Source organism: Ranitomeya variabilis, chromosome 4, assembly GCF_051348905.1.
Source record: "Ranitomeya variabilis isolate aRanVar5 chromosome 4, aRanVar5.hap1, whole genome shotgun sequence".
NCBI classification, from domain to species: Eukaryota; Metazoa; Chordata; class Amphibia; order Anura; family Dendrobatidae; genus Ranitomeya; species Ranitomeya variabilis.
Genome location: NC_135235.1, coordinates 134,526,319 through 134,554,099, shown reverse-complemented (window position 1 = coordinate 134,554,099; position 27,781 = coordinate 134,526,319). Strand labels below are relative to the sequence as shown.

The 27,781-nt window shown below is 42.8% G+C and overlaps 1 protein-coding gene across 2 annotated transcripts in view; it reads left to right on the top strand.

Annotated features, from left to right (window-relative positions):
- CDH23 (cadherin related 23) overlaps nucleotides 1-27,781 on the top strand; it is a 1,745,895-nt gene that overhangs the window by 1,125,181 nt on the left and 592,933 nt on the right. For both annotated transcript variants that reach the window (XR_013214534.1, XM_077259280.1), the window contains exons 18-19: nucleotides 25,338-25,410; nucleotides 25,505-25,621. Coding sequence is in view for 1 of the 2 variants with exons in the window: in XM_077259280.1 (XP_077115395.1) it covers nucleotides 25,338-25,410; nucleotides 25,505-25,621 (190 nt within the window). In the remaining variant the exon portion in view is untranslated. The remainder of the gene's footprint in view (nucleotides 1-25,337; nucleotides 25,411-25,504; nucleotides 25,622-27,781) is intronic.

Below are 27,781 nucleotides of genomic sequence, written 5' to 3'. Positions count from 1 at the left end.
TTCTTTTTTACGGTGCGACCCTCAGGATTGGGCCTTCTCGCTGGCGCCAGGAGATCCGGCATTGGCTGATATTGATGTGTTTTTTCTGGCGCTCGGTTTGCTTTATGAGGAACCCAATCTTGAGATTCAGGCAGAAAAAGCCTTGCTGGCTATGTCTCAGGGCCAGGACGAGGCTGAAGTGTATTGCCAAAAATTTCGGAAATGGTCCGTGCTGACCCAGTGGAACGAGTGTGCATTGGCTGCAAATTTCAGAAATGGCCTTTCTGAAGCCATTAAGAATGTGATGGTGGGTTTTCCCATTCCCACAGGTCTGAATGATTCCATGGCCCTGGCAATTCAAATCGACCGGCGGTTGCGGGAGCGCAAAACCGCAAATTCCCTCATGGTGTTGTCTGAACAGGCACCTGATTTAATGCAATGTGATAGAATCCTGACTAGAAATGAGCGGAAAATTCATAGACGCCAGAATGGCTTGTGTTACTACTGTGGTGATTCTACACATGTTATCTCAGCATGCTCTAAACGTCTTACTAGGGTTGTTAGTCCTGTCGCCATTGGTAATTTGCAACCTAAATTTATTCTATCTGTAACTTTGATTTGCTCACTGTCATCGTATCCTGTCATGGCGTTTGTAGACTCAGGTGCTGCCCTGAGTCTGATGGATCTGTCATTTGCCAAGCGCTGCGGTTTTGTTCTGGAGCCATTAGAAAATCCTATCCCTCTTAGGGGTATTGATGCTACGCCTTTGGCAAAAAATAAACCGCAGTTTTGGACACAGGTTACCATGTGCATGACTCCCGAACATCGGGAGGTGATACGTTTTCTTGTTCTGCATAAGATGCATGATTTGGTTGTTTTGGGTTTGCCATGGTTACAGACCCATAATCCAGTCTTGGACTGGAAGGCAATGTCGGTGTCAAGTTGGGGCTGCCATGGAATTCATGGAGATTCCCTGCCCTTGTCTATTGCTTCTTCTACGCCTTCGGAAGTTCCGGCGTATTTGTCTGATTATCAGGATGTCTTCAGCGAGTCTAATTCCAGTGCACTGCCTCCTCATAGGGAATGTGACTGTGCAATAGATTTGATTCCTGGCAGTAAGTTTCCTAAGGGGAGACTGTTTAATTTGTCGGTACCTGAACATACTGCGATGCGTTCATATATCAAGGAGTCTCTTGAGAAGGGGCATATCCGTCCTTCTTCTTCCCCTCTTGGTGCGGGATTCTTTTTTGTGGCCAAAAAGGACGGATCTTTGAGGCCTTGTATTGACTATCGGCTTTTAAACAAGATCACTGTCAAATTTCAGTATCCTTTGCCGCTGTTGTCAGACTTGTTTGCCCGGATTAAAGGTGCCAAGTGGTTCACCAAGATAGACCTTCGTGGTGCGTACAACCTTGTGCGCATTAAGCAAGGCGATGAATGGAAAACCGCATTCAATACGCCCGAAGGTCATTTTGAGTACTTGGTGATGCCATTTGGGCTCTCTAATGCACCTTCAGTTTTTCAGTCCTTCATGCATGACATTTTCCAGAAGTATCTGGATAAATTTTTGATTGTTTATCTGGATGATATTCTGGTTTTTTCTGATGATTGGGACTCGCATGTGGAGCAGGTCAGGATGGTTTTTAAGATTTTGCGTGAAAATTCTTTGTTTGTTAAAGGCTCAAAGTGTCTCTTTGGTGTACAGAGGGTTCCCTTTTTGGGGTTCATTTTTTCCCCTTCTGCTGTGGAGATGGACCCAGTCAAGGTTCGAGCTATTCATGATTGGACTCAACCCTCGTCAGTTAAGAGTCTTCAGAAGTTCTTGGGTTTTGCTAACTTCTACCGTCGTTTTATCGCAAATTTTTCTAGCGTTGTTAAACCATTGACGGATATGACCAAGAAAGGCTCTGATGTAGCTAACTGGGCTCCTGCTGCCGTGGAGGCTTTCCAGGAGTTGAAACGCCGGTTTACTTCGGCGCCTGTTTTGTGCCAACCTGACACCTCACTTCCCTTTCAGGTGGAGGTGGATGCTTCGGAGATTGGGGCAGGGGCCGTTTTGTCGCAGAGAGGCCCTGGTTGCTCTACTATGAGACCTTGTGCCTTTTTCTCCAGGAAGTTTTCGCCGGCAGAGCGAAATTATGATGTGGGCAATCGGGAGTTGTTGGCCATGAAGTGGGCATTTGAGGAGTGGCGTCATTGGCTCGAGGGTGCTAAGCATCGTGTGGTGGTCTTGACTGATCACAAAAATCTGATGTATCTCGAGTCTGCTAAACGCCTGAATCCTAGACAGGCCCGCTGGTCATTGTTTTTCTCCCGTTTTGACTTTGTGGTCTCGTATTTACCAGGTTCTAAGAATGTGAAGGCCGATGCTCTGTCTAGGAGCTTTGTGCCTGATGCTCCTGGAGTCGCTGAACCTGTGGGTATTCTTAAGGAAGGAGTTATCTTGTCAGTAGTGTTGAGCATTCCGATGCTGCAAGTATCGGGTATCGGCCGATACTTGCTGTATCGGAATTCCGATACCGGGATTCCGATACTCTTGTGGTATCGGGTATCGGGTATCGCAACAACATTAATGTTAAAATGTGTAAAAGAGAGAATTAAAATAAAAAATATCGCTATACTCACCTCTCCGACGCAGCCGGGACTTCAGCGAGGGAACCGGCAGCGTTGTTTGTTTAAAATTCGCGCTATTACTTGGTTACGTGAATTCCCGGCTTGTGATTGGTCAGGTCGGCCACGTTGCCGGGACGCGGACCAATCACAGCAAGCCGTGACGAAATTACGTCACGGCTTGCTGTGATTGGTCCGCGTCCCGGCAATATGGCCGCCCTGACCAATCACAAGCCGTGACGTCACGGGAGGCTGGACACGCGCCCATTTTAAAATGAGCGCGTGTCCAGCCTCCCGTGACGTCACGGCTTGTGATTGGTCAGGGCGGCCATATTGCCGGGACGCGGACCAATCACAGCAAGCCGTGACGTAATTTCGTCACGGCTTGCTGTGATTGGTCCGCGTCCCGGCAACATGGCCGACCTGACCAATCACAAGCCGGGAATTCACGTAACCAAGTAATAGCGCGAATTTTAAACAAACAACGCTGCCGGTTCCCTCGCTGAAGTCCCGGCTGCGTCGGAGAGGTGAGTATAGCGATATTTTTTATTTTAATTCTTTCTTTTACACATTTATATGGTTCCCAGGGCCTGAAGGAGAGTTTCCTCTCCTTCAGACCCTGGGAACCATCAGGAATACCGTCCGATACATGAGTCCCATTGACTTGTATTGGTATCGGGTATCGGTATCAGATTGGATCCGATATTTTGCCGGTATCGGCCGATACTTTCCGATACCGATACTTTCAAGTATCGGACGGTATCGCTCAACACTACTTGTCAGCTATTTCTCCTGATCTGCGGCGTGTGTTGCAGAGATTTCAGGCTGGTAGGCCTGACTCTTGTCCATCTGACAGATTGTTTGTGCCTGCTAAATGGACCAGCAGAGTCATTTCCGAGGTTCATTCCTCAGTGTTGGCAGGGCACCCGGGAATTTTTGTCACCAGAGATCTGGTGGCCAGGTCCTTTTGGTGGCCTTCCTTGTCAAGGGATGTGCGGTCATTTGTGCAGTCCTGTGGAACTTGTGCTCGAGCTAAGCCTTGCTGTTCTCGTGCCAGCGGGTTGCTCTTGCCCTTGCCTGTCCCGAAGAGACCTTGGACACACATCTCTATGGATTTCATTTCTGATCTTCCGGTGTCTCAGGGCATGTCTGTCATCTGGGTGATATGTGATCGTTTCTCCAAGATGGTCCATTTGGTTCCTTTACCTAAGCTGCCCTCCTCTTCTGATCTGGTTCCTGTGTTCTTCCAGAACGTGGTTCGTTTGCACGGCATTCCTGAGAATATTGTGTCGGACAGAGGATCCCAGTTTGTTTCCAGGTTCTGGCGATCCTTTTGTGGTAGGATGGGCATTGATTTGTCGTTTTCGTCCGCTTTTCATCCCCAGACTAACGGACAAACGGAGCGAACTAATCAGACTCTGGAGGCTTATTTGAGGTGTTTTGTCTCTTCTGATCAGGATGATTGGGTGACCTTCTTGCCGTTGGCTGAATTTGCCCTTAATAATCGGGCTAGTTCCGCCACCTTGGTTTCACCATTTTTCTGCAACTCTGGTTTCCATCCTCGTTTTTCCTCGGGACATGTGGAGCCTTCTGACTGTCCTGGGGTGGATTCTGTGGTGGATAGGTTGCAGCGGATCTGGAGTCATGTGGTGGACAACTTGAAGTTGTCACAGGAGAAGGCTCAGCGTTTTGCCAACCGCCGCCGCGGTGTCGGTCCCCGACTTCGCGTTGGGGATTTGGTATGGCTGTCTTCTCGATTTGTTCCTATGAAGGTCTCCTCTCCCAAATTTAAGCCTCGCTTCATTGGTCCTTACAAGATATTGGAAATCCTTAATCCTGTATCCTTTCGCCTGGATCTTCCGGTGTCGTTTGCCATTCACAACGTATTTCATAGGTCCTTGTTGCGGCGGTACGTTGTGCCTGTGGTCCCTTCTGCGGAGCCTCCTGCTCCGGTGTTGGTTGAGGACGAGTTGGAGTACGTCGTGGAGAAGATCTTAGATTCTCGTCTCTCCAGGCGGAGGCTTCAGTACCTGGTCAAGTGGAAGGGCTATGGTCAGGAGGATAATTCCTGGGTGGTCGCCTCTGATGTGCATGCGGCCGATTTGGTTCGTGCCTTTCACGCCGCTCATCCTGATCGCCCTGGTGGTCTTGGTGAGGGTTCGGTGACCCCTCACTAAGGGGGGGGTACTGTTGTGAATTTGCTTTTTGGCTCCCTCTAGTGGTTACTAGTGATTTGACTCTGGGTATGTCAGTCATTCCTTGTATGCTCACCTGGGCCGTTAGTTCAGGGGTGTTGCTATATAAGCTCCCTGGACCTTCAGTTCAATGCCTGGCAACGTTGTAATCAGAGCTAATCTGTTGTGCTCTTGTCTACTGATCCTGGTTCCTGCTAGATTAAGCTAAGTCTGCTTTCTTGCTTTTTGCTATTTGTTTTTGTTTTCATTTTTGTCCAGCTTGTACATAATCTGTATCCTAACCTTGCTGGAAGCTCTAGGGAGGCTGGAGTTCTCCCCCCGGGCCGTTAGACGGTTCGGGGGTTCTTGAATTTCCAGTGTGGAATTTTGATAGGGTTTTCGTTGACCATATAAGTTATCTTACTACATTCTGCTATTAGTAAGTGGGCCTCTCTTTGCTAAACCTAGTTCATCTCTGTGTTTGTCATTTCCTCTTACCTCACCGTTATTATTTGTGGGGGGCTTGTATCCAACTTTTGGGGTCTATTATCTGGAGGCAAGAGAGGTTTTTGTTTTCCTCTTCTAGGGGTAGTTAGTCCTCCGGCTGGCGCGAGACATCTAGCGACCAACGTAGGCATGTTCCCCGGCTACTTCTAGTGTTGGCGTTAGGAGTAGATATATGGTCAACCCAGTTACCACTGCCCTATGAGCTGGATTTTTGTACTTCGCAGACTTACTTGTTCCTCTGAGACCCTCGCCATTGGGGTCATAACAGGGATGCTCTTTGTCATGTTCATTGATCGAGGCCTTTAGCACCTTCCTAGAGTGGGTAGTAAAAGACATCACGGGACTGGGCTCGTTGATCCATTACTTAGATAATTTTTGGTGTGTAGGGCCCCCACAATCAGATGTGTGTGATACTATTCTAAAGAGCCTTGAGTGGGTCACAAAGGAGTTTGGGGTCCCGTTAGCTTCCGAGAAAACGGTCGGGCCATGTTGTGTATTTTCTTTCTGAGTACTGTGATCGATACAATTCAATGGGAATGTCTTCTTCTGGAGGAAAGGTTGGCAGCCCTAAAAGCAGAAATAGGCAAGGCATTGAGGGTTAAAAAACTGAGGCTGTGAGAGGTTCAGTCATTGCTAGGGAGCTTAAACTTTGCGTGCCGGGTCATGCCTATGGGCAGAGTTTTCGCAAGAAGATTAGCGGGTGCAACGGCCGGCGTGAAGTCGCCTCATCATTATGTGCAGTTATCAGAAGATAATAAGGCGGATCTGGCTGTTTGTGATACATTCCTGGAGAAGTATGATGGGCGATCCTTGATGATGGAAGGAGTATGTTGTAATTCTGACATTGACTTATACATGGACGCAGCAGGCAGTTATGGTTTCAGAGTGTACTTCCAAGGGCAATGGTGCACGGCCAAATGGCGAGATGAATGGGTGCGTTCGGGGCTGGTCAGGAACATAGCATTACTGGATATTTTTCCTATCCTAGTTGCAGTAACACTATGGAGGGAACGGATAAAAAACAAAAAGGTGCAGTTTAAATGTGATAACATGGGCGTGGTAATGGTCATAAATAATATCACCAAGTCCTCACCGCCAGTAATTAGAGTGTTGCGCCAGCTGGTGTTAGAATGCTTGTCCATTAATGCTCATTTTACCGCATCTCATGTCCCGGGCGAATATAACTCAGTAGCTGACACATTTTCTCGTTTCCAGTGGGAGCGGTTTCTGTCATTGGCCCCAGAAGCAGAAGAAGAGGGCCTACCCTGCCCTCCCGGACTCTGGAGTGTGGCATCAGGGCTGCTGAGCCACTGATCAAGTCATCCTTAGCAAGTAGCACTTGGGCAGGTTATCTACGGACATGGGAGCTGTGGGAACAATGGTGGTGACAAGGGAGGGAGAACTTGACAGAGGAAGAGCAGATAGAGGTGTTATTGATGGGAATTAGGCAAGATGCGAATGGTAAGTTATCGACAGCGAAGTTAAATCAATTAATTGCAGGGTTAGCATTCAGGTTTAAACTGAGGAACAGAACAGACTTGACAAATAATTTTTTAGTAAGACAGGCCGTTAAGGGTTTTCAGAAAGGAAAAGGCCAAAGGAATAACAGGCGGCATGTGTCATTTGGTTTATTGGAGAACCTAGGATTACATTAGAGGCGGTTTGCAGGTCGCGTTTTGAGATAGGCCTGTTTAGGATGGCACTCTCATTGGCATTTTTCGGGGCAAATAGGATAGGGGAATTGGTAGCACCAGGCAGAGCTAAGGTCGGGGGCATTTTAGCCAAAGACATCATGGCTACTCAAAAGGGATTCGAATTTTGGATTAGAAGATCGAAAATGGATCAGGTGGGGAAAGGAAAAAGGGTACTATTAGGAAAGGTAAGGGGTTCTGCTATGTGTCCTGTGAGATCTTTCAAGGGATTCATGGCCACCAGGCCTCGGCAGAGAGGACCGTTGCTGTGTCATGTGTACGGGTCCTTCTTGTCTAAGTACCAGTTCATAAGAGTGTTCCAGAAGTGCTTGGTGAGGGCAGGCATTGAGCCGTGCAATTATGCGGGCCATTCATTCTGCATTGGAGCTGCAACTGAGGCAGCGGTTGTAGGGCTGAGCCCAGAAATAGTAAGGAGGATTGGCCGGTGGGAGTCGCAACCATACAGGTCCTACGTACAACCTCATGGATAAGAGGGAGCCAATCCTTCCAGTGAATAGGAAATTTCACAAATTTTCTTAGGTTTTGTTGCAGGACAAGTTCTAATTGTAATCTGGATTCTAGGACATTCTTATGTTTTCTGGGGAGCATGGCGGGCTGACAGACAGAGGGACGGGAGACAGTTAGGTTACACAAGGGAATTGGCGGTAATTAGGTGGCTGGGGTATAGGGGTTTGATTTGGGGGCGGCTGCTTCATGAGTTTTATTGGGCGGTGTACCTCTATGGAGCCCCAGATGTAGTAGTCCTACATGTGAGGGGTAATGATCTGGGATCTAGCTTGGGAAAGGGACTGATTATCAACATCAAAAAGGATTTAAGGCAGATGGGGTTGACGTGCCCAAATATGAAAGTGGTGTGGTCCGACATGGAACCTTGAAAAAATTGATGTGGGGCACGATCAGTGCAAAAGATTAACAAGGCCCGTATTAAGGTCAACAAAGAGGTATCCAAATTTGTTGTGCAGAACGGGGGAGTGGCAATACACTATATCAGGCCAGATTCCACCGGAAAAGATTACTGGTTGGCAGATGGGGTGCACTTGAATGCCCTGGGGGTGGATTTGTGGATCTGGGGGTTAAGGGAGGGGATATAGAGGGCCACAGCATTGCTGGTTGGTGGGGTCTTGAGCACTTGAAGGGGGTCAACATGCTCTTGGTGTGGCGTTGGTGGGTCCTCGAAGCTGGTAAAAATTATGGAATGGGAGATTCTTGCATTGCAGGGATCCCCTTCATTGGATGGTTATGTATTGGTGGTGTTCTGGTGAGACTTGGGTGATACTCAGCAAGGCAAGTCGAGGTCACACTATTATGAGATGCGGGAGGCACCTGACAATGGAAGTCGGGTGCATGGTAACGATGTTTGGGTACCCGACGACGGAAGTCGGGTACAGTTTGACGGTGTGGAGGCAACCTCTTCCCTCAATTCATGGTGCTTCCGAGCCTGGAAAAAATGCAGCTGGAAGTAAGGCTGGTTAGGGAAGGGGCAATGCCAACAAAACAATCACCAGACCAGGACCATGTAGGCTTTGAGGGCCCCACCAAGTGTCTTTAATTATTAATAAAAATTGGCTGCTGGGGCCATCCCTACCCAAAGACTAATGGTTGTGGCTTGTCCTTAATTCTGAGACAGGGGGAGGGAACGCTGGGAGGAAGGGTAGGTGTGTTGGGTTGAAAAGTAATGGGAAGTCGACCTTTCCAGAGTCAAGAAGCCGCCAGACAGGACCCGGAGGGTTGTAGGAAGGCAGGTATGACACTGGCAGGGAGGAAGTGACAAAATAAGGAAATTGGGAAAAATAAGGGGGGAGACAAGAAGTGAGGGGTGGGGGGAGGAAGTGACATAAGCAGAGGTGGGGTTTGGCAACAAAAAGGAGGCGGTGAGGGCCATTGCCCTCTTTGACCACGATGTCCGGACAGCAAGCAAGGATGAGAAGAATGACTGGGTCACAGTGGCCACATCAGCGATATTAATAATACCAATTACATGTGGAGTTGTTTTGGCGGTTACTTTCTAAGCCCAGGGGAGGGGCAATCCGTCAGCCATGGTTCCCTGGAAGTTTCCCTCACAGGGGGGTTTTCCTCTCCTGACTGGCGTTGGATGGCTCTTCGTGAGCCGGAGGTTCTGTTACACTCAATTCAATGATAGTTTTGAGCATTGGTGGGTTCTCGAAGCTGGAAAAATTTTGGAATGGGGGATTCTTACATTACAGGGATCCCCTTCATTGGATTGTTATGTGCTGGTTGTGATCTGGTGAGACTTGGGTGATACCCGGCGAGGCAAGTCAGGGTCACACTATTATGAGATGCGGGGGCACCCGACGATGGAAGTCGGGTGCACCCGACGATGGAAGTTGGGTGCACGGTAACGATGTTTGGATACCCGACGACGGTAGTCGCATACAGGTTAACGGTGTGGAGGCAACCTCTTCCCTCAATTCATGGTGCTTCTGAGCCTGGAAAAAACATGGCTGGAAGTAAGGCTGGGAGGGAAGGGGCAATGCGAATGGAACAATCACCTGACCGGGACCATGGTAGCTTAGAGGACCACACCAAGTGTTTTTACTTATTAATAAAAATTGGCTGCTGTGGCCATCCTTATCCAAAGACTAATGGTTTTGGTTTGTCCTTTATTCTGAGACAAGGGGAGGGAACGCCTGGAGGAAGGGTAGGTGAGTTGGGTTGAAAAGTCACTGGAAGTCGACCTCTCCATAGTCATGACTCACAGCTCTAACATTACTAGGTATAGCACAACCAATCAAAATGTCATAGCTTGTATAAAAGCTGAGGCCGAGAATGCCGCAACTATTTTGGGGTAAATCTGAATAGTAAGAAGCTGTCACAAATCACAGGGAGTGAAAGCAATAAACTGGTGAACAAATTCTACAAATAATGTGTGTAGCAACATAGAAACAGTAAGCATCCGTAAACTTATAGTCAAATAGTATATAGGTTGTGTTTGCGTTAAGCCCTTCATGACATGCACCGTACTACTTCACACACGTCGTGTCTCCCCCTTTAATGTAGGCTCCGGTGCTAAGCCCACATCAAAGTCACGACATGTCAGCTGTTTTGTACAGCTGACATGTGCGCGCACTAGCGGCAGGTGGAATCGCGATCCACCCGCTGCTATTAACTAGTTAAATGCCGCTTTCAAACGCTGACAGCTGCATTTAACTACCACTTCTGGCAATCGGGCCAGAAATCGGGCGTAAATGCGCGCATCGCTGACCCCCGTCATGTGATCGTGGGTCAACGATGCTTTGGAATAACAACCAGAGGTCTCTTTGAGACCTCTATGGTTGTTGATGCCGGCTTGCTGTGAGCGCCACCCTGTGGTCGGCATTCATAGCAAGCCTGTAATTCAGCTGCATAGGAGCGATTTGATGATCGCTCCTATGTAGCTGTGCCGATCCAGTTGTGCCAGCTTCTAGCCTCCCATGGAGGCTATGGAAGCATGGCAAAAGTTAGATAAAAATGTTTTAAAAAATATGAAAAAAATAAAAAAAAATATAAAAGTTTAAATCACCCCCCTTTCGCCCCATTCAAAATAAAACAATTAAAAAAATAAAACATGCACATATTTGGTATCGCCGAGTTCAGAATCGCCCGATCTATGAATTAAAAAAAGGAGTAACCTGATCTCTAAATGGCGTAGCGAGAAAAAAACTCAAAATGCCAGAATTACATTTTTATGGTCACCACGACATTGCATTAAAATGCAATAACGGGCGATCAAAGGAACGTACCTGCACAAAAGTGGTATCATTAAAAACAGCAGCTCGGCACGCAAAAAATAAGCTCTCAAAGTTTGGATTTTTTTTTCACGACTTAAATAAAAAATAACCTAGACATGTTTGGTGTCTATGAGGTGGAGAATCACAATGGTAGGTCAGTTTTAGCATTTAGTGAACCTAGCAAAAAAGGCAAACAAAAAACAAGTGTGGGATTGCACTTTTTTTGCAATTTTACCACACTTGGAATTTTTTTCCCATTTTCTAGTACAAGACATGGTAAAACCAATGGTGTCTTTCAAAAGAACAACTCATCCCACAAAAAATAAGCCCTCACATGGCCATATTGATGGAAAAATGAAAAAGTTATGGCTCTGGGAAGGAGGGGAGCGAAAAACAAAAAACGCAGAAACAAAAAAGGGCGTCTTGAAGGGGTTAAAGAGCTTGACAGGGATGGAGTTCAAGGAAAACTCAGAGGATCATACAAGTCTTTTCAAGCAATTTATAGTACTATCAATTCATAATTAATTGATTTGTGCAAATCAAATTTTTAGAAAAAACAATCACCAAAGCTTCGAAATTTCAAAATTTCTACTCATCTCTTAACGTTATAGCTACAGAAGCCTGTAAAGATGAAATAATCCATTATATATGTGGTTTGCTGTGTGTAGGCCATGTCTCATATCCTGTCGGGTTCTGTGGTGATTTGGCAGGGGCTGACGGGTGAGTTACCGGCTATTCTGCTCTCTGGCTCTGAATTATTATTATTATTATTATTTATTTATTGTTATAGCGCCATTTATTCCATGGCGCTTTACAAGTGAGGAGGGGTATACATAATAAAAACAAGTACAATAATCTTGAACAATACAAGTCATAACTGGTACAGTAGGAGAGAGGACCCTGCCCGCGAAGGCTCACAATCTACAAGGGATGGGTGAGAATACAGTAGGTGAGGGTAGAGCTGGTCATGAATGAAATATATATATATGTCTCACAGATATATATATATATATATATATATATATATATATATATATATATATATATATATATAGACTGTTATATAAGTTTTAACGAATATTTGAGCCCATGGATCCATTATTTGTCCATTTTGCAAGCCGGTGAGACAATCGCGCCATACGGATGTCACACGGATGCTTACATGCTAGAAAATCGCATCCTCGCACTGCACACGGATGACATACAAATCACTGTTCAGAGAAAATTTCTGCAGTTCTCATCCATGTAAAACGGACCATTTTTTTATACGTTGTGTATGACTCCAGCCTAACCCTGCTGCTCAACTAATTCATCTCTCTCCTCGCTATACTTCTGCTTCCCCTCTTTGCAAATCCCTTCACTGGCTCCCAATTGCCCAGGGTATCCAGTTTACACTACTAACACTGACCTACAAAGCCATCTATAACCTTTATCCTCCGTATATCTCCGGACTAATCTCCTAGTATCTTCCCTTACGTAATCTCCGGTCCTCCCAAGAACTTCTTCTATCCTTCATGCTTAATCGCTCCTCACCCAATCGCCTCCAAGACTTCTCCAGAATATCCCCCATCCTCTGGAATTTTGTGCCCCAACACGTCCAATTATCCACCACCCTCAGATCCTTCAGACGGAACCTGAAAACCCGTCTTTTCAAAAAAGCTTACAGCCTGTAATGACAACACGGCCACCTCAACACCATTGGAGCTACTGCAACCCCCGACCTACTGTCTCCTCCCCACAATCCTGTAGAATGTAAGCCCGCAGGGGCAGGGTCCTCTTCCCTCTGTACCAGTCTGTCATTGTTAGTTTGCTTACTGTAAGTGATATTTGTATTTTGATGTAACCCCTCTCATGTACAGCACCATAGAATTAATGGTGCTATATAAATATATAATTATAATAATACTAATATATATCCACAACTATACTAAACAGAATCACTCTGGATGCACGATCATTGTGATTTGTATTAAAATAGTTTTCAAGCATGTATGCTGCTTTAACTCTTCAATAAATTGTAAACTACAAATCCCAGTATAGCCTGCTAATCAATGTTCACATGCACTTTAATAAACACTTCTCATTTTTTTGCAAACAGAAACTAATTTATAATACAGGTAGTTATTGTCTCATAAGCCTAAATGAACTTCCGATCATATCGCATGAATACTTCCAGCCACTCAGTCAATGCAATAAATTTAATCTGACAAAGGCTGAGGGAATAGAAACATCTGACCTTCATAAACTGGCTCATTCGACAATAAAATGTGTAACTGGGCATTAAAATCACAGCCTAACCTCAGGGAGGAAAATAGTTGTCGCAGAAACAAGCTATAACATCTGCAAGGAAATGATTGACTTTCTTTGTGTTTCTTCTGTTGAGACAAATTAACATTGGATTATTGAAATCAAACAGGTAGGTGGAGATAAAGCAAAGGACGTGGGATGCTTGATAGAGTCTAAATACCTCCCCCAAGTGCTCTTTGAAGAGCATAATCACTTCAATCTAAAAACCTGACTTGAAAAGGTCACTGGCTTTTCTGAGTCTGTATGTTGCTTTTTAAAGTAGCTGTCAAATCACCTTTTTTTTCAGAATTTCTCACCAAAGAATATTTTTTTCAGTTCTGGGGGGACAAAGTGAAGGGAAATTGAGGAGTGGAGGAAAGAAGGTGAACAAAGGCCTTGTAGGTGAGTGAGGAGGTGTATAAAGAGAGGCATTTTTATATTTTTGCTGTGCACTGTTCTATTGTATTTAATAAAGAAATGAAATGCAGGTTGAGTATTTTTCATTAAGGTACAATAAGCTTTCCATTCAAACAGAACTAATAGCATGTGCAATGTTATCTTTAGAGCAAATTTTAGTTTCAGAAGTATATGCCCAGTTATCAATCCCTTCATCAAAAAGCTTAGCCAGACATTGTTCAAATGATAAGATGATCACACTCTGTTTAACCCTTTGACCCCAAAGCCTGTTTTCACCTTCCAGACCAGACCAATTTTTTCAATTCTGATCACTGTCACTTTAAGCGGTCATAACTCTGGAACGATTCTGAGACTATTTTTTGTGACATAATGTACTTCATGAAAGTGGTAACATTTCTTTGATATGATGATTATTTGTGAAAAAATTGGAAACATGGCAAAACTTTTGAAAATGTTGCACTTTTTAAACTTTTCATTTTTTGTCCTTAAATTAGAGAGTCATATCACACAAAATAGTTAATAACATTTCCCACATGTCTACCTTACATCAGCATCATTTTTTACATATTTGTTTTTGTTAGGAAGTTGTAAGGGTTAAAAGTTGACCAATGATTTCTTATTTTTACAACAACATTTACAAAACCATTTTTTTAGGGACCACATCACATTTGAAGTGAGTTTGGTGGGCCTATATGGCAGAAAATACCCAAATGTGACACTACTCTAAAAACTGCACCCCTCAAGGTACTCAAAACCACATTCAAAAAGTTTATTAACACTTCAGGTGCTTCACAGGAATTAATGGAATGTGGAAGAAAAAATAAACATTTAACTTTTTTTTCACAAAAAGTTCCTTTAGATCCCATTTTTTTTATTTTCATAAGGGTAAATGGAGAAATTGCCCCATAAAATTTGTTGTGCAATTTCTCCTGAGCATGACGATACCCCATATGTGGGGGAAAACCACTGGTTGGGTGCACGGCAGGGCTGAGAAGGGAAGGAGAGCGACTTGATGTTTTGAATGTAAAGTTTGCTGGAAAAATTAGCGGACGCCATGTCGGGTTTGGAGAGCATTGATGTGCCTAAACAGTGGAAACCTCCACAAGTAACACCATTTTGGAAACTAGACCCCTCAGGGAACTTATCTAGATCTGTGGTGAGCACCTTGAAACCCAAGATGCTTCACAGAAGTTTATAACATTGAACAGTGAAAATAAAAATATCACATTTTCCCACAAAAATGTTTTTTAGCCCCAAATTTTCTATTGTTTTACAAGGGTAAAAATGGACCCCAAAATTGGTTATGCTATTTCTCCTGAGTTCACCGATACCTAATATGTTGTAAAAAACTACTTTTGAGGCACAGTGCAAAGCTCAGAAGGGAAGTAGCGCTATATTGCAGTGCAGATTTTGCTACATTAGTTTGAGGGTGCCATGTCACATTGGCAGAGCTACTGAGGTGCCAGAACAGCAGAACCCCTCATAAGTGACTCCATTTTTAAACTAAACCTCTAGGTGAATTAATGTAGGGGTGCAGCGATCATATTGACACCACAGGTGTGTCACAGAATTTTATACCATTGGACAGTGAAAAAACAATAATTACATTTTTACCAGCAAAATTGTGTGTTAGTCCCAAATTTTCCATTTTCATACTGGGAAATGGGTAAAAAAGATGGCACTAAAATTTGTCCCACAATTTCTGCTGAATGTAGAAATACCCTATATGTGGCTGTACAGTACTGCTTAGCCATACAGAGAGACTCGGGAGGGTCAGCGCGCTATTTGCCTCCTGGAGCGCAGATTTTCCCAGAATACCGTATTTTTTGGACTATAAGACGCACCGGACTATAAAACGCACCCAGGTTTTAGAGGTGGAAAATAGGGAAATAAATATTTGAAGCAAAAAAAATGTGGTAAAATTTAATAACATACTATTATATGTGGTGTTATTATATATACAGTAATAGCATGTTATTATGTTGGAAGCAACGGGTAGAAGTTGGTGCTGCGGGACCAGTGTGGTGTCTGTAAAGTTTTGTATGAAGATGCTGGAGGGTGAGTATAAGAATGGGGGCACAGGGCTTATATTTAAAGCACCACTCCAGCACTGAAAAATAACACTGGAGTGCTGCTTTAAGATCCAATTGGGAGAGCTATAACTCCCAGCATGTCCTGCTGATCCTATGGCATGCTGGGAGTTATAGTTCACCACAGGAGTGGCAGAGTGCTTTATTGTGTGTTGTAAAGACTAACCTTTTAATTGTGCCAGCCAGCCAGCCACTGTGGTGAGGTGAAAAGCTGGAGCATCCCATGACTGCACACACAGAGCCCTCCATCTTGTTGCTTTTCCACAGCACAGGTCATAAGAGGAAGCCAGCAGATTCTAGTGGGGCATCTGAAGGACCTGTGATGACATCAGAAGAGGGAGGGCTCTGTGCCGTCATGTGATGCTCCAGCCCGCCCACTTCATGACATCACACAGGTCCTTATACCTCAGCATCCAGCACAGCCAGGCAGGTTTGCAGCGATCTTGTCTCCCCTGGCCTCTGCTGATGCCCCCTCCTCCACCGGACACAGATCTCCCCAGCTGCTGCAGGAATCCAGCGCTGGGGAGACCATGTATGTTTCAGTGAAGGACTATTTATTTGCTGCTCCCGCTCACTGCTCTGCTGACAGGTGGGCGGGGAAGCGGCTAATGAATATTCACTGCACTTTAATCATCAGGACCACTGGTTTCCGCAGCGCTGGATTCAGGCAGCAGGGACATTTTTCTGCCTCCTGCAAGTGGGATCACAGTGCAATCCCACTCGCTGCTGCCCCCTCCCCGTTACATCCATATCATAAGACGCACCCACACTTTCCTTCCAAATTTGGAGGAAAAAAAGTGCATCTTATGGTCGGAAAAATACGGTAGTTTGCGGACTACATATACAGTGCCTCTGAGTGCTAGAAAAGCAGAATCCCTCCTCAAGTGACCTCAAGTGTCTACAGGTGTAGTGATGATTTTGACTCTATGGGTGTTTTCCAGAAACAAGCAGCAGTGGTTGTTGCTGAGTGGACCTTGCAAACTGCCATTCTAGTAACCAGTATGCTGTAGTAACCAGTACTGTGTAGTAACCAGCTCATGCTTCTGGAGACATGCACCCATATATTAGCCTGGCTCTCTTCACTACAGAAATGTAAAAAATGTGTGCGCTACATGCGGTTTAGACACACTGGGGCTCACAAGTGAGGGAGCATTTGGATTTGGAAGTGCAGAATTTGTTGAATTTCTTTTGAGGGGTGAGGAGCCATTTAGCTTTTCCAGAGCCTTTGTGATTCCAGTAACGTGGAAGCCCTCTTTATTTCCATTAACAGATGAAGGACCTGAGTGGGGAATTGCTTTTTTTGTGAATTGAGTTGAAGCTTTTATTGGGAACATTTTACAAAATATTTAGGGTCAAATTTATGCAGCACTCTACTCTGAGCACTTACTTTGGGGTTTCCATCTAAATCTCCAAGTGACGTGATTCAAATGAAACCCCCGAGGGATCCATTCACTATAGTGAGGCAGCACAGTTACTCTGGGCTCCATCTGGTCTCTGTTCAGTGTTGTCCTTCTTTTCAGAAGTGCATAAAACTGTGGTCGACCGCACTTTTATGCTCGCCTAAAAAGATGGGCACCATCGGGTTACAGGTCCTATGGCATCCACAGTGCCCCCATCTGCCTCATTATAGGGAATCTTCTGCCAGAGGTTCTGAGTGAATCATGTATTTCAAAGATTTTACACTTAAGCCCCAATGTAAGCGCTCAGTGCAGAGCGCAGGATAAATATGAGCAGAGATCTTTGAGAGGCAGAATGAAAAAATCAACAGCAAGTGAAGAATTGTTTTTATTTATTTTTTATGCCATTCATCGTATGGTATAAGTGATTGGACACCATTATTCTTTGAGTTGATGTGATTATAGTGATACCAGATTTATATTGGGCTTTTATGTTTGGCTGCTGTCACACACTAAAAGATGCTTTTTATTGCAAAAACAAGTTTTTGCATCCCCATATTTTGAGAGCTATAATTTTTCCATATTTCGGCCGAAAGAGTCATGTGATGACTTGTTTTTTGCAGGATGGGTTGACATTTTTGTTGTTACCATTTTCAGACACATGACATGTTTTGATTGCTTTCTATTTTGATTTTTGGGAGGTAGAATGAACAAAAACCAGCAAATCAATTGTTTTATTTTTTTTTTTTTTAAACCGTTCTGCGTGTGGTAAAATTGATAAGTCAGCTTTATTCTTATTGTCAATATGATTACAGCAATACCCCATTTATATACTTTTTATGTTTGGCACTTTTACACAATAAACACTATTTTATATAAAAAAATATTATTTTTGCATTTCTTTATTCTGAGAGTTATAAAGTTTTTCTTTTTCTGCTGATGTAGCTGTATGGTGGCTTTTTTTGTTGGACAAGATGTCGTTTTCAGTGGTACCATTTTTAGTTGCATTTGTTTTTTTATTGCACTATTTGTTCAGCAGTATGATGATATAGCATTGTTTTTTGCCTTTTTTATGGTGTTCACTGAAGGCATTAACTGGTGGGACAGTTTTAAAGAGCAGATCATTCCCGATGCAGTGATACCAAATATGTGTCCTTTTTTTTCTTACATCAATAAATGTATTTATTGAAATCATATTTTTTCTTATTTTTTGTTCTTTGGGGATTTTTTAAAATTATTTTTTATGCTTTTGAATAATTTTTTTTTATATATCCCCAGGAAGGCACATCACTCTACAGTAACAGATCGCTGATCTGATACTCTGCAATGACTGGCAGGGAAAGCAGTATATCAGCACCTGCTTTGAGCAGTCACTAACAAGCCACCTTCCCTGAAAGGCCCAGCAGCTATCTTGAGGCTGGGGTCTCCATAGAGACCATCAGCATAGCGCAATCACATTGCGTTGTGCTGATGGAAGCACGCAGGGAGCCCCCACCCTGTGCGATCTCCTTTATTTCACTGTCAGTATTGACAGCAGCTTCAGATGGGCTAAATGCCCGTGATCGTTGCTAGCACTGATTGTGGGTGTTGCTGTAGATTTTCAGCTGTCACATAGAACTGACACCCACACCCAATCACCGCGGTGTTCAGTGTGAGGTCACGGGATAAATGCGTTGCATATATACTTCTCTTTGCTGGAACGCTGCTGCTGCAGAGCAGTATATGTACGGCGCATGTCAGGAAATGGTTAATGAAGCTTTGTTCATAGCCTGAAACCCTTTATCATGGCTTCCACAGAGAAGCTTTGCACAAGTCACTCCATTTAGCAGACACCAGTGGACTCTGACCTTCACCCTTTAAACCCTATAAATGGATTTAGACTTAGGCACGGTTACCTGGGTTACATCTGTGGAGGGGCTGCTGGCCAGTGAAGAAAGGTGCCAGAGAGACAGGTTACAAAGCTAGGTCTTTAACAAGAGGGCAAAGCAAGCCAAACAATCAATAAACAGTCAAATAGTCATAATACATTAAAATCTGCATAATGTCAATTCTTGCAGCTTATTTCACCCATACTAAAGAGTCGGGGAAAATAAGTAACAAAATCATGACAAAAACAGTGGAAAAAAGAAATTTGTTTTACCCAGCGTTCTTCCTGCCAACACATTAGGCTATGCAGCAGAATTTTCTCCTCCTAATCTTGAACATGTGCACATAGCCTTAGTTCCAGTCCTGAGTCCCTTCATGATTCATTATAAGTCCTTGATAGCATCATAATGAATTTGGGGGTGGGAGAAGACATTATCAGGTACTGAACATCCTCCGCCACCTCCCAATTCATTACAGTAGTTCTCCCTCACCAACCCCATCATTGCCCTCTCCACCAATTGCCCTCTGACCAATCATGATTAAGGGAGCTTAGTCTCCAGAAATGCATTAAGATTCATACCCATATGGTTTGTGCTGATTTGTATCCTCCATATTTAAGTCTGTGAATAAAGAAAACTGTTTTTCACGGATTTGGTGAAGCTGGACATTTTCTTCTTTTGGACAATAAAGGAACACCTGATGCTAAACATAGGCCACACCTGTAACTAAGGAGACCCTATACTCCAAGGTAGTTACAAACATACAAGCGCACATATAACATTGGTGGCATTCTTTGATATCCGAGTACCGTAATTCTCAAGATAAGTCCATATACGATCAAGTATGGACACATATAGATACATCAATGTGCATGATTCAATCCCTCAACCACAGTGTATTTGCAACACAGGATAAACACTGATAGACAAATGAAAGCCTAGCTCAATATATACAGATCAATGGGGACTGACATCTCTTATATAGTAAAGTGTCATGATATATATTTGAATATCAATGTACTCATCTGTAAAAACTGCCACCCGCTTTCCATTGCCTCATTTCGCCCTTCCGGCTCATCAGGAGGCCCAATATCGCATGATGTGTCTTGATAAAGTGTGATGTGGGTCCTAGTACACACCAAGATAGTCAGTTGTTTTTTTTTCCCAGTGTGTTGTTTTGTGGTGTGTATGTACCACCTGTTGATGGGTTTTAACCCTTTAGTGACAGAGCCAAATTTTTTAAATCTGACCAGTTTCACTTTATGTGGTAATAACTCTGGAACGCTTCCACAAATCCCAGTGATTTTGAGATTGTTTTTTCATGGCACATTATACTTTATGATAATTATACATTTAGGTTGATATGTTTTGTGTTTTTTTATAAAAAGTATCAGAAATTTGCGAAAAATGTAAAAAACAAATTAGCAATTTTCAAACTTTGAATGATTATCCCTTCAATCCAGATAACACTGGGGAACAATTTGAAAAAAAAATTCTGTTGAGTTAGGTTTTTGAGCTGATTTATACTAAAATTGGCATGCTGATTCCAAAAATGTAGTCAGTTTTTTTCTAGCATGTCAAGTTTTTCCTCCACAACTTACCTGCCAGAGAAGCACAATTGCACGATATCTGTAATAAGACTTGTTATCTGATTACAATTCGACTCATTTTTACCTTAAATACTTGCATATATATATATATCCTTTGTAAAAAACATGATAGTGTTAAAAAACATATTTGTCATGCCTATTTCTTATATATTTCATTTTTTGTTCATATTTGTACTATTTAAAAAAAAAACAACACTTTTTAGGTACAGTAGTTTACATATTTTTGAGAAGACAAAAATCCTATAGTTCAAAGACTTGACGTGATAGAGAAAAACTGAGATCATTTCTGGATTCAGCTTCCAAAAATTAATTAAGAACAGTTGACTGACCTAACTCTTAAAAAATTGTGTTCCCCAGTGCCACAGCAAAACATTAATTACCGTATATACTTGAGTATAAGCCGAGATTTTCAGCCCACTTTTTTGGGCTGAAATTGCCCCTCTCGGCTTATACTCGAGTCATACCGGGGGTCGGCAGGGGAGGGGGAGCGGGGGCTGTCTAAAAATACTCACCTAGTCCAGGCGCGGTCCCTGCTTCCCCAGCGCCGGCAGCAGCAGCTTCAGCTTCTTCCTGTACTCAGCGGTCACATGGTCCCGCTCATTGCAGTAAATGAATATTCTGCTCCACCTCCCATAGGGGTGGAGCCGCCTATTCATTACTGTAATCAGCGGGACCATGTGACCGCTGAGTACAGGATGAAGCGCTGCGGCGTCGGGGAAGCAGGATCTACACAGCGGCAGGACCAGGTGAGTATACGGGGAGGGGAGCGCAGCGCTGCACGATAGTCACCTGCTCCTCGTTCCGGGCGCCGATCTGTCTCCAGCAGTGACGCTGAGGTCAGAGGGCGCGGTGACGTGGTCAGTGCATGCCCTCTGCTAAACGTCAGTGCTGGAGACAGATTGGCGCCCGGAACGAGGAGAGGTGACTATTGAAAGTGCCCGGGGCCTGAGCGACGGAGAGGTGAGTATGTGATTTATTTTTTTTATCGCAGCAAATGGGGCAAGTGTCTGTATGGAGCATCTATGGGGCCATAACGTTCCTGCAGCACTATATGGGGCCATAACGTTCCTGCATCACTATATGGGGCCATAACGTTCCTGCAGCACTATATGGGGCCATAACATTCCTGCAGCACTATATGGGGCCATAACATTCCTGCAGCACTATATGGGGCCATAACATTCCTGCAGCACTATATGGGGCCATAACATTCCTGCAGCACTATATGGGGCCATAACATTCCTGGAGCACTATATGGGGCCATAACGTTCCTGCAGCACTATATGGGGCCATAACATTCCTGCAGCACTATATGGGGCCATAACATTCCTGCAGCACTATGTGGGGCCATAACGTTTCTGCAGCACTATATGGGACCATAACGTTTCTGCAGCACTATATAGGGGCATAATGTTTGTGCAGCACTATATGGGGCAAGTGTCTGTATGGGGCCATAATTAACGTTTGTAGGGCACTACGGCATATGGGGCAAGTGTCTGTATGGCGCATCTTATAGGGCCATAACGTTTGTGCAGCACTATAAGGGGCAAATATCTTTATAGAGCATCTTATGGGGCCATAATCAGCATTTGTGCAGCATTATATTGGGCAAATGTGTCTATGGAGCATCTTATGGGGCCTTTATTAACCTTTATGCAGGATTATATGGGGCATATTTTAATATGGAGCATCTTATGGTGCCATAATGAACAGTAAGGAGCATCATATGGGGACATCATAAACTTTATGGAGCATTATATGGGGCTCCTGATTCAATATGGATATTCAAAGACACTTAACCTACTGATGTCTCAATTAATTTTACTTTTATTGGTATCTATTATTACTTTTGACATTTACCGGTAGCTGCTGCATTTTCCCCCCTAGGCTTATACTCGAGTCAATAAGTTTTCCCAGTTTTTTGTGGCAAAATTAGGGGGGTCGGCTTATACTCGGGTCGGCTTATACTCGAGTATATACGGTAATAACATTTCCCACATGTCTGCTTTATTTCAGCACTATTTGTAAAACGTTATTTTATTTTGTCAGCATTTTAGGAGGTTTAAAAATGTAGCAGTAATTTTTCATTTTTTCATATTTTTTTTTTACAAAATTAATTTAATGTTTGAAGTGCCTTTAGGGGTCCCATATATTGGGAAACCCCAAAAACTTATACCATTTTTAAAACAGCACCCCATGACATATTGAAAACTGCAGTCAGGTAGTTTATTTACCCTTCAGATTATTTTCAGGAATTAATACAAAGTGGCATGACAGAAATAAAAATGTGCATTTTTACCACCTAAATGCCGCTAACTTCTGAACAGGTTACAACAGCCATCAGACTCTAAGGCCGCTATTTGGCCATAAATTTCCATGGCATACACTAGGGCCACAAAATGATAATCTGAGGGCTCCAATTAGGATAAAGAGGAAGCCCCCACACTCTGTTAACCATTTATATGATGTAGTCACTATTGACCGCAGCATCTAAGGGGTTAAACAACTATGGATGGTGACAACACTGATCGTGGCTGATGCAGAAAGTTGTCAGTTATAGTGGACAGCCGACAGCTGCTGGATTATCACCTGTATGGGGAGGCTATTCTCTTATTTCTCAGGTTAGTTAAAAGACGTATTGGCGGTCATTAAGGGGTTTCATGAGTATAATTGTATCTTTTATTGGGTTCCTATATGATTTTTCATTTTCTCCTCATTTTTGCTCCCTGCCCACCGCACATAAGGGCAATCTGGCAATTGGCCACCCAGAGCCTCAGGACCCGATTGCCCTGATTATTAGCCACCTTGCAGGGACCCCCCTCCACCTCTGGCCGCACTGGCGGTATGTCCACCCCTGCTACCTGATCAATTTATCACAATAAATGACTAAATTTAATTAAGTTTTCCCCTGTACTTGAAGTCCGTTGCCTCGGAGTATCCCTCGACTCTGCCTTGTCCTTCAAACCACACATTCAAGCTCTCACTCCAAATCAAAAATATTTCCAGAATTCATCTTTTCCTCAACCATCAGTCTGCTAATATAACAGTGTGCGCATTCATCATCTCCCGCCTTGACTACGACAATATCCTCTTCTGTGGTCTTTCTGCTCACACTCTTGCACCTCTCCAGTCTATCCTTAACTTTGCTGCTTGACTAATCCATCTCATTTCTCCTCATTACTCCTCCACTTCTGTCTGCAAATCTCTTGATTGGCTCCCAGTTCCACAACTTATCTACTTAAAGCTACTAACACTGACCAACAAAGCCATCCATAACCTGTCTCTCCATATATCTCTGAACTAATCTCCTGATATCTCCCACCATGTAATCTTCAGTCTTTCCAAGACCTAATTCTCTCCTCCATAATCATACATTCCTCATCCAATTGCCTCCAAGACTTCTCCCTAGTATGCCCAATACTCTGGAATTCTGTGCCTCAACACATCTGATTATATCCTACATTCAGAACTTTCAACCAGAACTTGAAAACATCTCTTCAGAACATCTTGAAGCCTGCAATGACCCTGCTGCCACCATATCACTACTAAAGATTCTGCATTACCAATACTGGAGCTAATAAAACACCAAAACCTACTGTTTCTTTCCCCATTATCCTGTAGCATGTAAGGCCGCAAGGGTAGAGTCCTCTCCCCTCTGTACCAGTCTCACTATTAGCTTGTTCACTGTAATTTCTATTTGTGTTTTTATTTTTTATAGAACCTTATCATGTACAACACCATGGAATTAATGGTGCTCTAAGAATAATAGTAATAATAATAATATGTCATGTTCTTTTACACTAGTTGCTCCTTTAAATTAATGCCCTAATGTGCATACTTATCTTCATGCACTAATTTAACTCATGCAAACTGCAGAAATGTTCAGTTTGAGGCTACGCTTACACGATGAGCTTTTGTTAAGTTTTTGACAGTGCAGAATTTCGGCACCATTTCTGCGCCTATTATTTAAGTTAAGCTTCTTGCGGGTTTTCATTGCATTTTGTGTGCCTTTTTTAACATGCATTTTTATTGCATGTTTTACGCTTTTTTTTGTCTTTTTGTTCTGTCATGTTTTAAATGAAGCTGCTTTGTTTTTGAAACTTCCTTGTATTTGGCGTTGGCAAAATATTTATTGATATATTTAGGTGCAGATCACATGCGTTTTTTATGCGTTTCTGCCACAGATTCTCCACATCTAATTAAGTGCTTCTTTACTCTTTAGCCCTCTTATAGGCAGGAAACGGAGCATATCTGCCAGAAAAAGACATTGGCATAGGAGTTTTGAAAAGTTTCAAAATGTATCGACTTTTGGCATCTTCACTCCAGTTTCTCCCAGCTCTGCCAAAATGGACAGACCTATGGTAGTATGGTGGCATGGTGCGGGGTGTGCCCATCTAATTCATGATGAGCTGTGGTGTTCCCTATTCTGGAAATCTCATTCTAGTAGCTGACTGGAGTGGGATATCTGGCATAGAGCAAGGAAGCATATTCCACTTGATGGACTCTCCGGATTTATGAAAAGGTGTGCACCTCTTCACGAATCAGGAATGTTTGAATCCAGCATGCCCCTTCATCAAGACCAGCTTTAAGAACACCAGTCTTGATGATTCAGGGCAATTGGGTACACATAGCCTAAAAAGTCAAGTAAAAATACATACAATATTTCCTATACTTTTTGCGACTAAAACTACACACTGAATTTTGATCATTAAGGTCAATGTGCTAAGAAAGCCAATGATTGACAGTGCCTTGCCTATGGCTTCTGCCTTTTTACCTTTTTATTTTAGTGATTAGTTTTCTCTAGGTTAGTAATGTTGTGTCACTTTGATCAATTCTCCCAAATCAAATACAATACAATACAACAAATACAATGTAACTTGTTAAAAAATAATGTGTTGATTTGTTACCTACAGATTCCGGGTTTTCTCTAAGCTAAATTAACTTTTTTTCTCCCTTTTCCAGGATGAAAATGACAACCCTCCCACATTTAGCCAACCATCTTATGTCATTACAGTAATGGAAAACATTATGGCAGGTAAAACATTAATCCCAACCTTGAATCTCTTAGTTTGTGCTTGTATATTTAGAAGATGCCATAGTTATTTTTCCTTTTCACTAATGTTCCTTAGGTGCTACTGTGCTGTTTTTGAATGCTACAGATTTGGATCGATCCAGAGAATTTGGCCAGGAGTCTATCATATACTCATTGGATGGTTCACCTCAGTTCCGGATCAATGCCCGTTCAGGTGATGCTTATTGAGACATAGGGCCCAATTTATCATTTCAGTTTTTAAGCTTTGGGGTTTTTTTGTTGTGTTGTTTTGGTGACTTTTTGGTGCCAATTTATTCAAAATGGTATGCATGGTTGAGTAGTACCTTAGATAATTTAGCAAAATGTCACATTCTCCTTTAAAATTTTCCAAGAATTTGTGCAAAAAATTCCGTAATCCATAACATTAACATAGGGTGAAGTACTGTACTACATTTGTTCCAAAAAATTCTGACTTTTTAAAAAGTCACAATGAGTGATGGACGAACCCCTGGATGTTCGAGTCCAGTGAGTTCATCCAAACAGTTAAAAAAAGTTCAGATTGGGTAGCAGAATAGTACCCGAACCCGGACCCCATTCAGATGAATGGGGGGCCCAATCATCCATTGTTTTCAGCGCTGTCATCTGCATAACAATCATTGCCTCTGATCAGCGGTAAGATTATTGCCGCCGGTCACAAATCTGCATTTCCCACGCTGTCAGATGTGACCGAAAGACAGCGCAAGAAACACCCAGTGTTTGGGGTTCTGAATCCGAACAGTAACATGGACTTCCAGGAGAAGTCTGTATTCAGGGCCATGCCCAAACAGTAGGTGTTCGGTACGGACCCCGAACTTTACTGTTTGGGTTTGCCCATCTCTAGTCACAATCAATGAATTGTTTGCAAATATTTAGAAAGCAAAAAATGCACCCATTTTGACAAATAAGAGGAAACACATAAAAAAGTACCGGTAAAATGCAATGAAGAATTTGAGTCAAATCAAAAAACGACTAAAAATGCAACCAAACATGTACAAGTGCAACAGAGAATTGGGCCCATAGCATATTTTATTTTTAAAGTGAAAATCCTTTAACTATATTAACTATTATAGAAATGGTGCAAATTTTGGGATAAATAAATGTTTATTCTCTTCTTGGTATGATCAACTTCTAATGCTTTATTGGAGGAAGTAACTTCCATTCTAGCTTATATTTGTTGGGTACATTACCAATTTAGGGATTTCAGTAGAAAGAGATTTTAATGACACTCTTCCTTAGACAGTTTTATGACTTTATTTCTGTCATATAATCTGTAGTTCAGTTGTCATGACTTTAATTAGGAAATCTGAAAATCTACCTTTAAGGCTATCTAAGTTGTGAATTAATGACTTGTTAATGATGGAAGTTATTGTCAAAATCAGTCTTTGAGCCGAAAAATATTGTTGGCAGTAATTTTAACTTTTAGAATAGGCGCCAGCTGATTATGCAGTCTTTACACTTGTTTAAGTCCTTTCAGCTGCTTGAGAAGCTATAATGGAAAGCTACAGAGAGTTCACTCTGCTTAGACGTGTCCAGCTGATGCCTTGTAAAGACATAAGTACTTTTCGTGGGAGTTGCAAATTAGTCAAACTCTTACTGCTCAGAAATAGTTTTAATCAAAGTATTTTTTTAAAGCATCCAGATCCACATTCACTCGTGATTAAACACGCTTTATCACTTCAAAGGATACATCCACATGGAGTGTTTTTTATATAAAATCCAATCAGTATTTTTAGCAAAATTTGCAGCAAAAATCTGAAGTTGACCCAAGTTTCTGTTGTGGATTTAAAGATTTATCTGCCAGAATCCACACATGGATAAGTCAGAGTCAATGGGGCTATTTCATACTACCAGCTGCAGATCCCAGTTATTGAAGGGAGTTTGAAATCTACCTGCCAACTGGAAAAAGCTATAGATATTTGAACAGCAATCCAGATCTCATATTTAAAACAATGGTAAGCAGTTTACGACTATTTCTCTTGGAGATTTTGGTATAGAATACTTGCTGAAATCCACATGAAAAAGCCAAAGGTGGGCATTTTTTTAGAGAAAAGTAAGTAATTTCCTATCAATAGGAGATGTTAAGATGCAAGTGAGATCACTCTTCCTTTGACAGTTGTCTCTTTTGACATCCTCATACACTTGAGCTTCTGGCTCAGTTGAGCTTTTATTTATTTTCAACAGGGATAAAGGAGAGAGCCAATGCCAAACATATCTGGCAGTAGCTTATTTGCCTTGAAAACAAAAGAGTGTTGAAATTTAGTTTGCCTGATCCTTCTTTCCACTAGTGATGAGCGAAGTTGTTCGGAAAAAGTTCACTGATCTCAAATTCAGTATG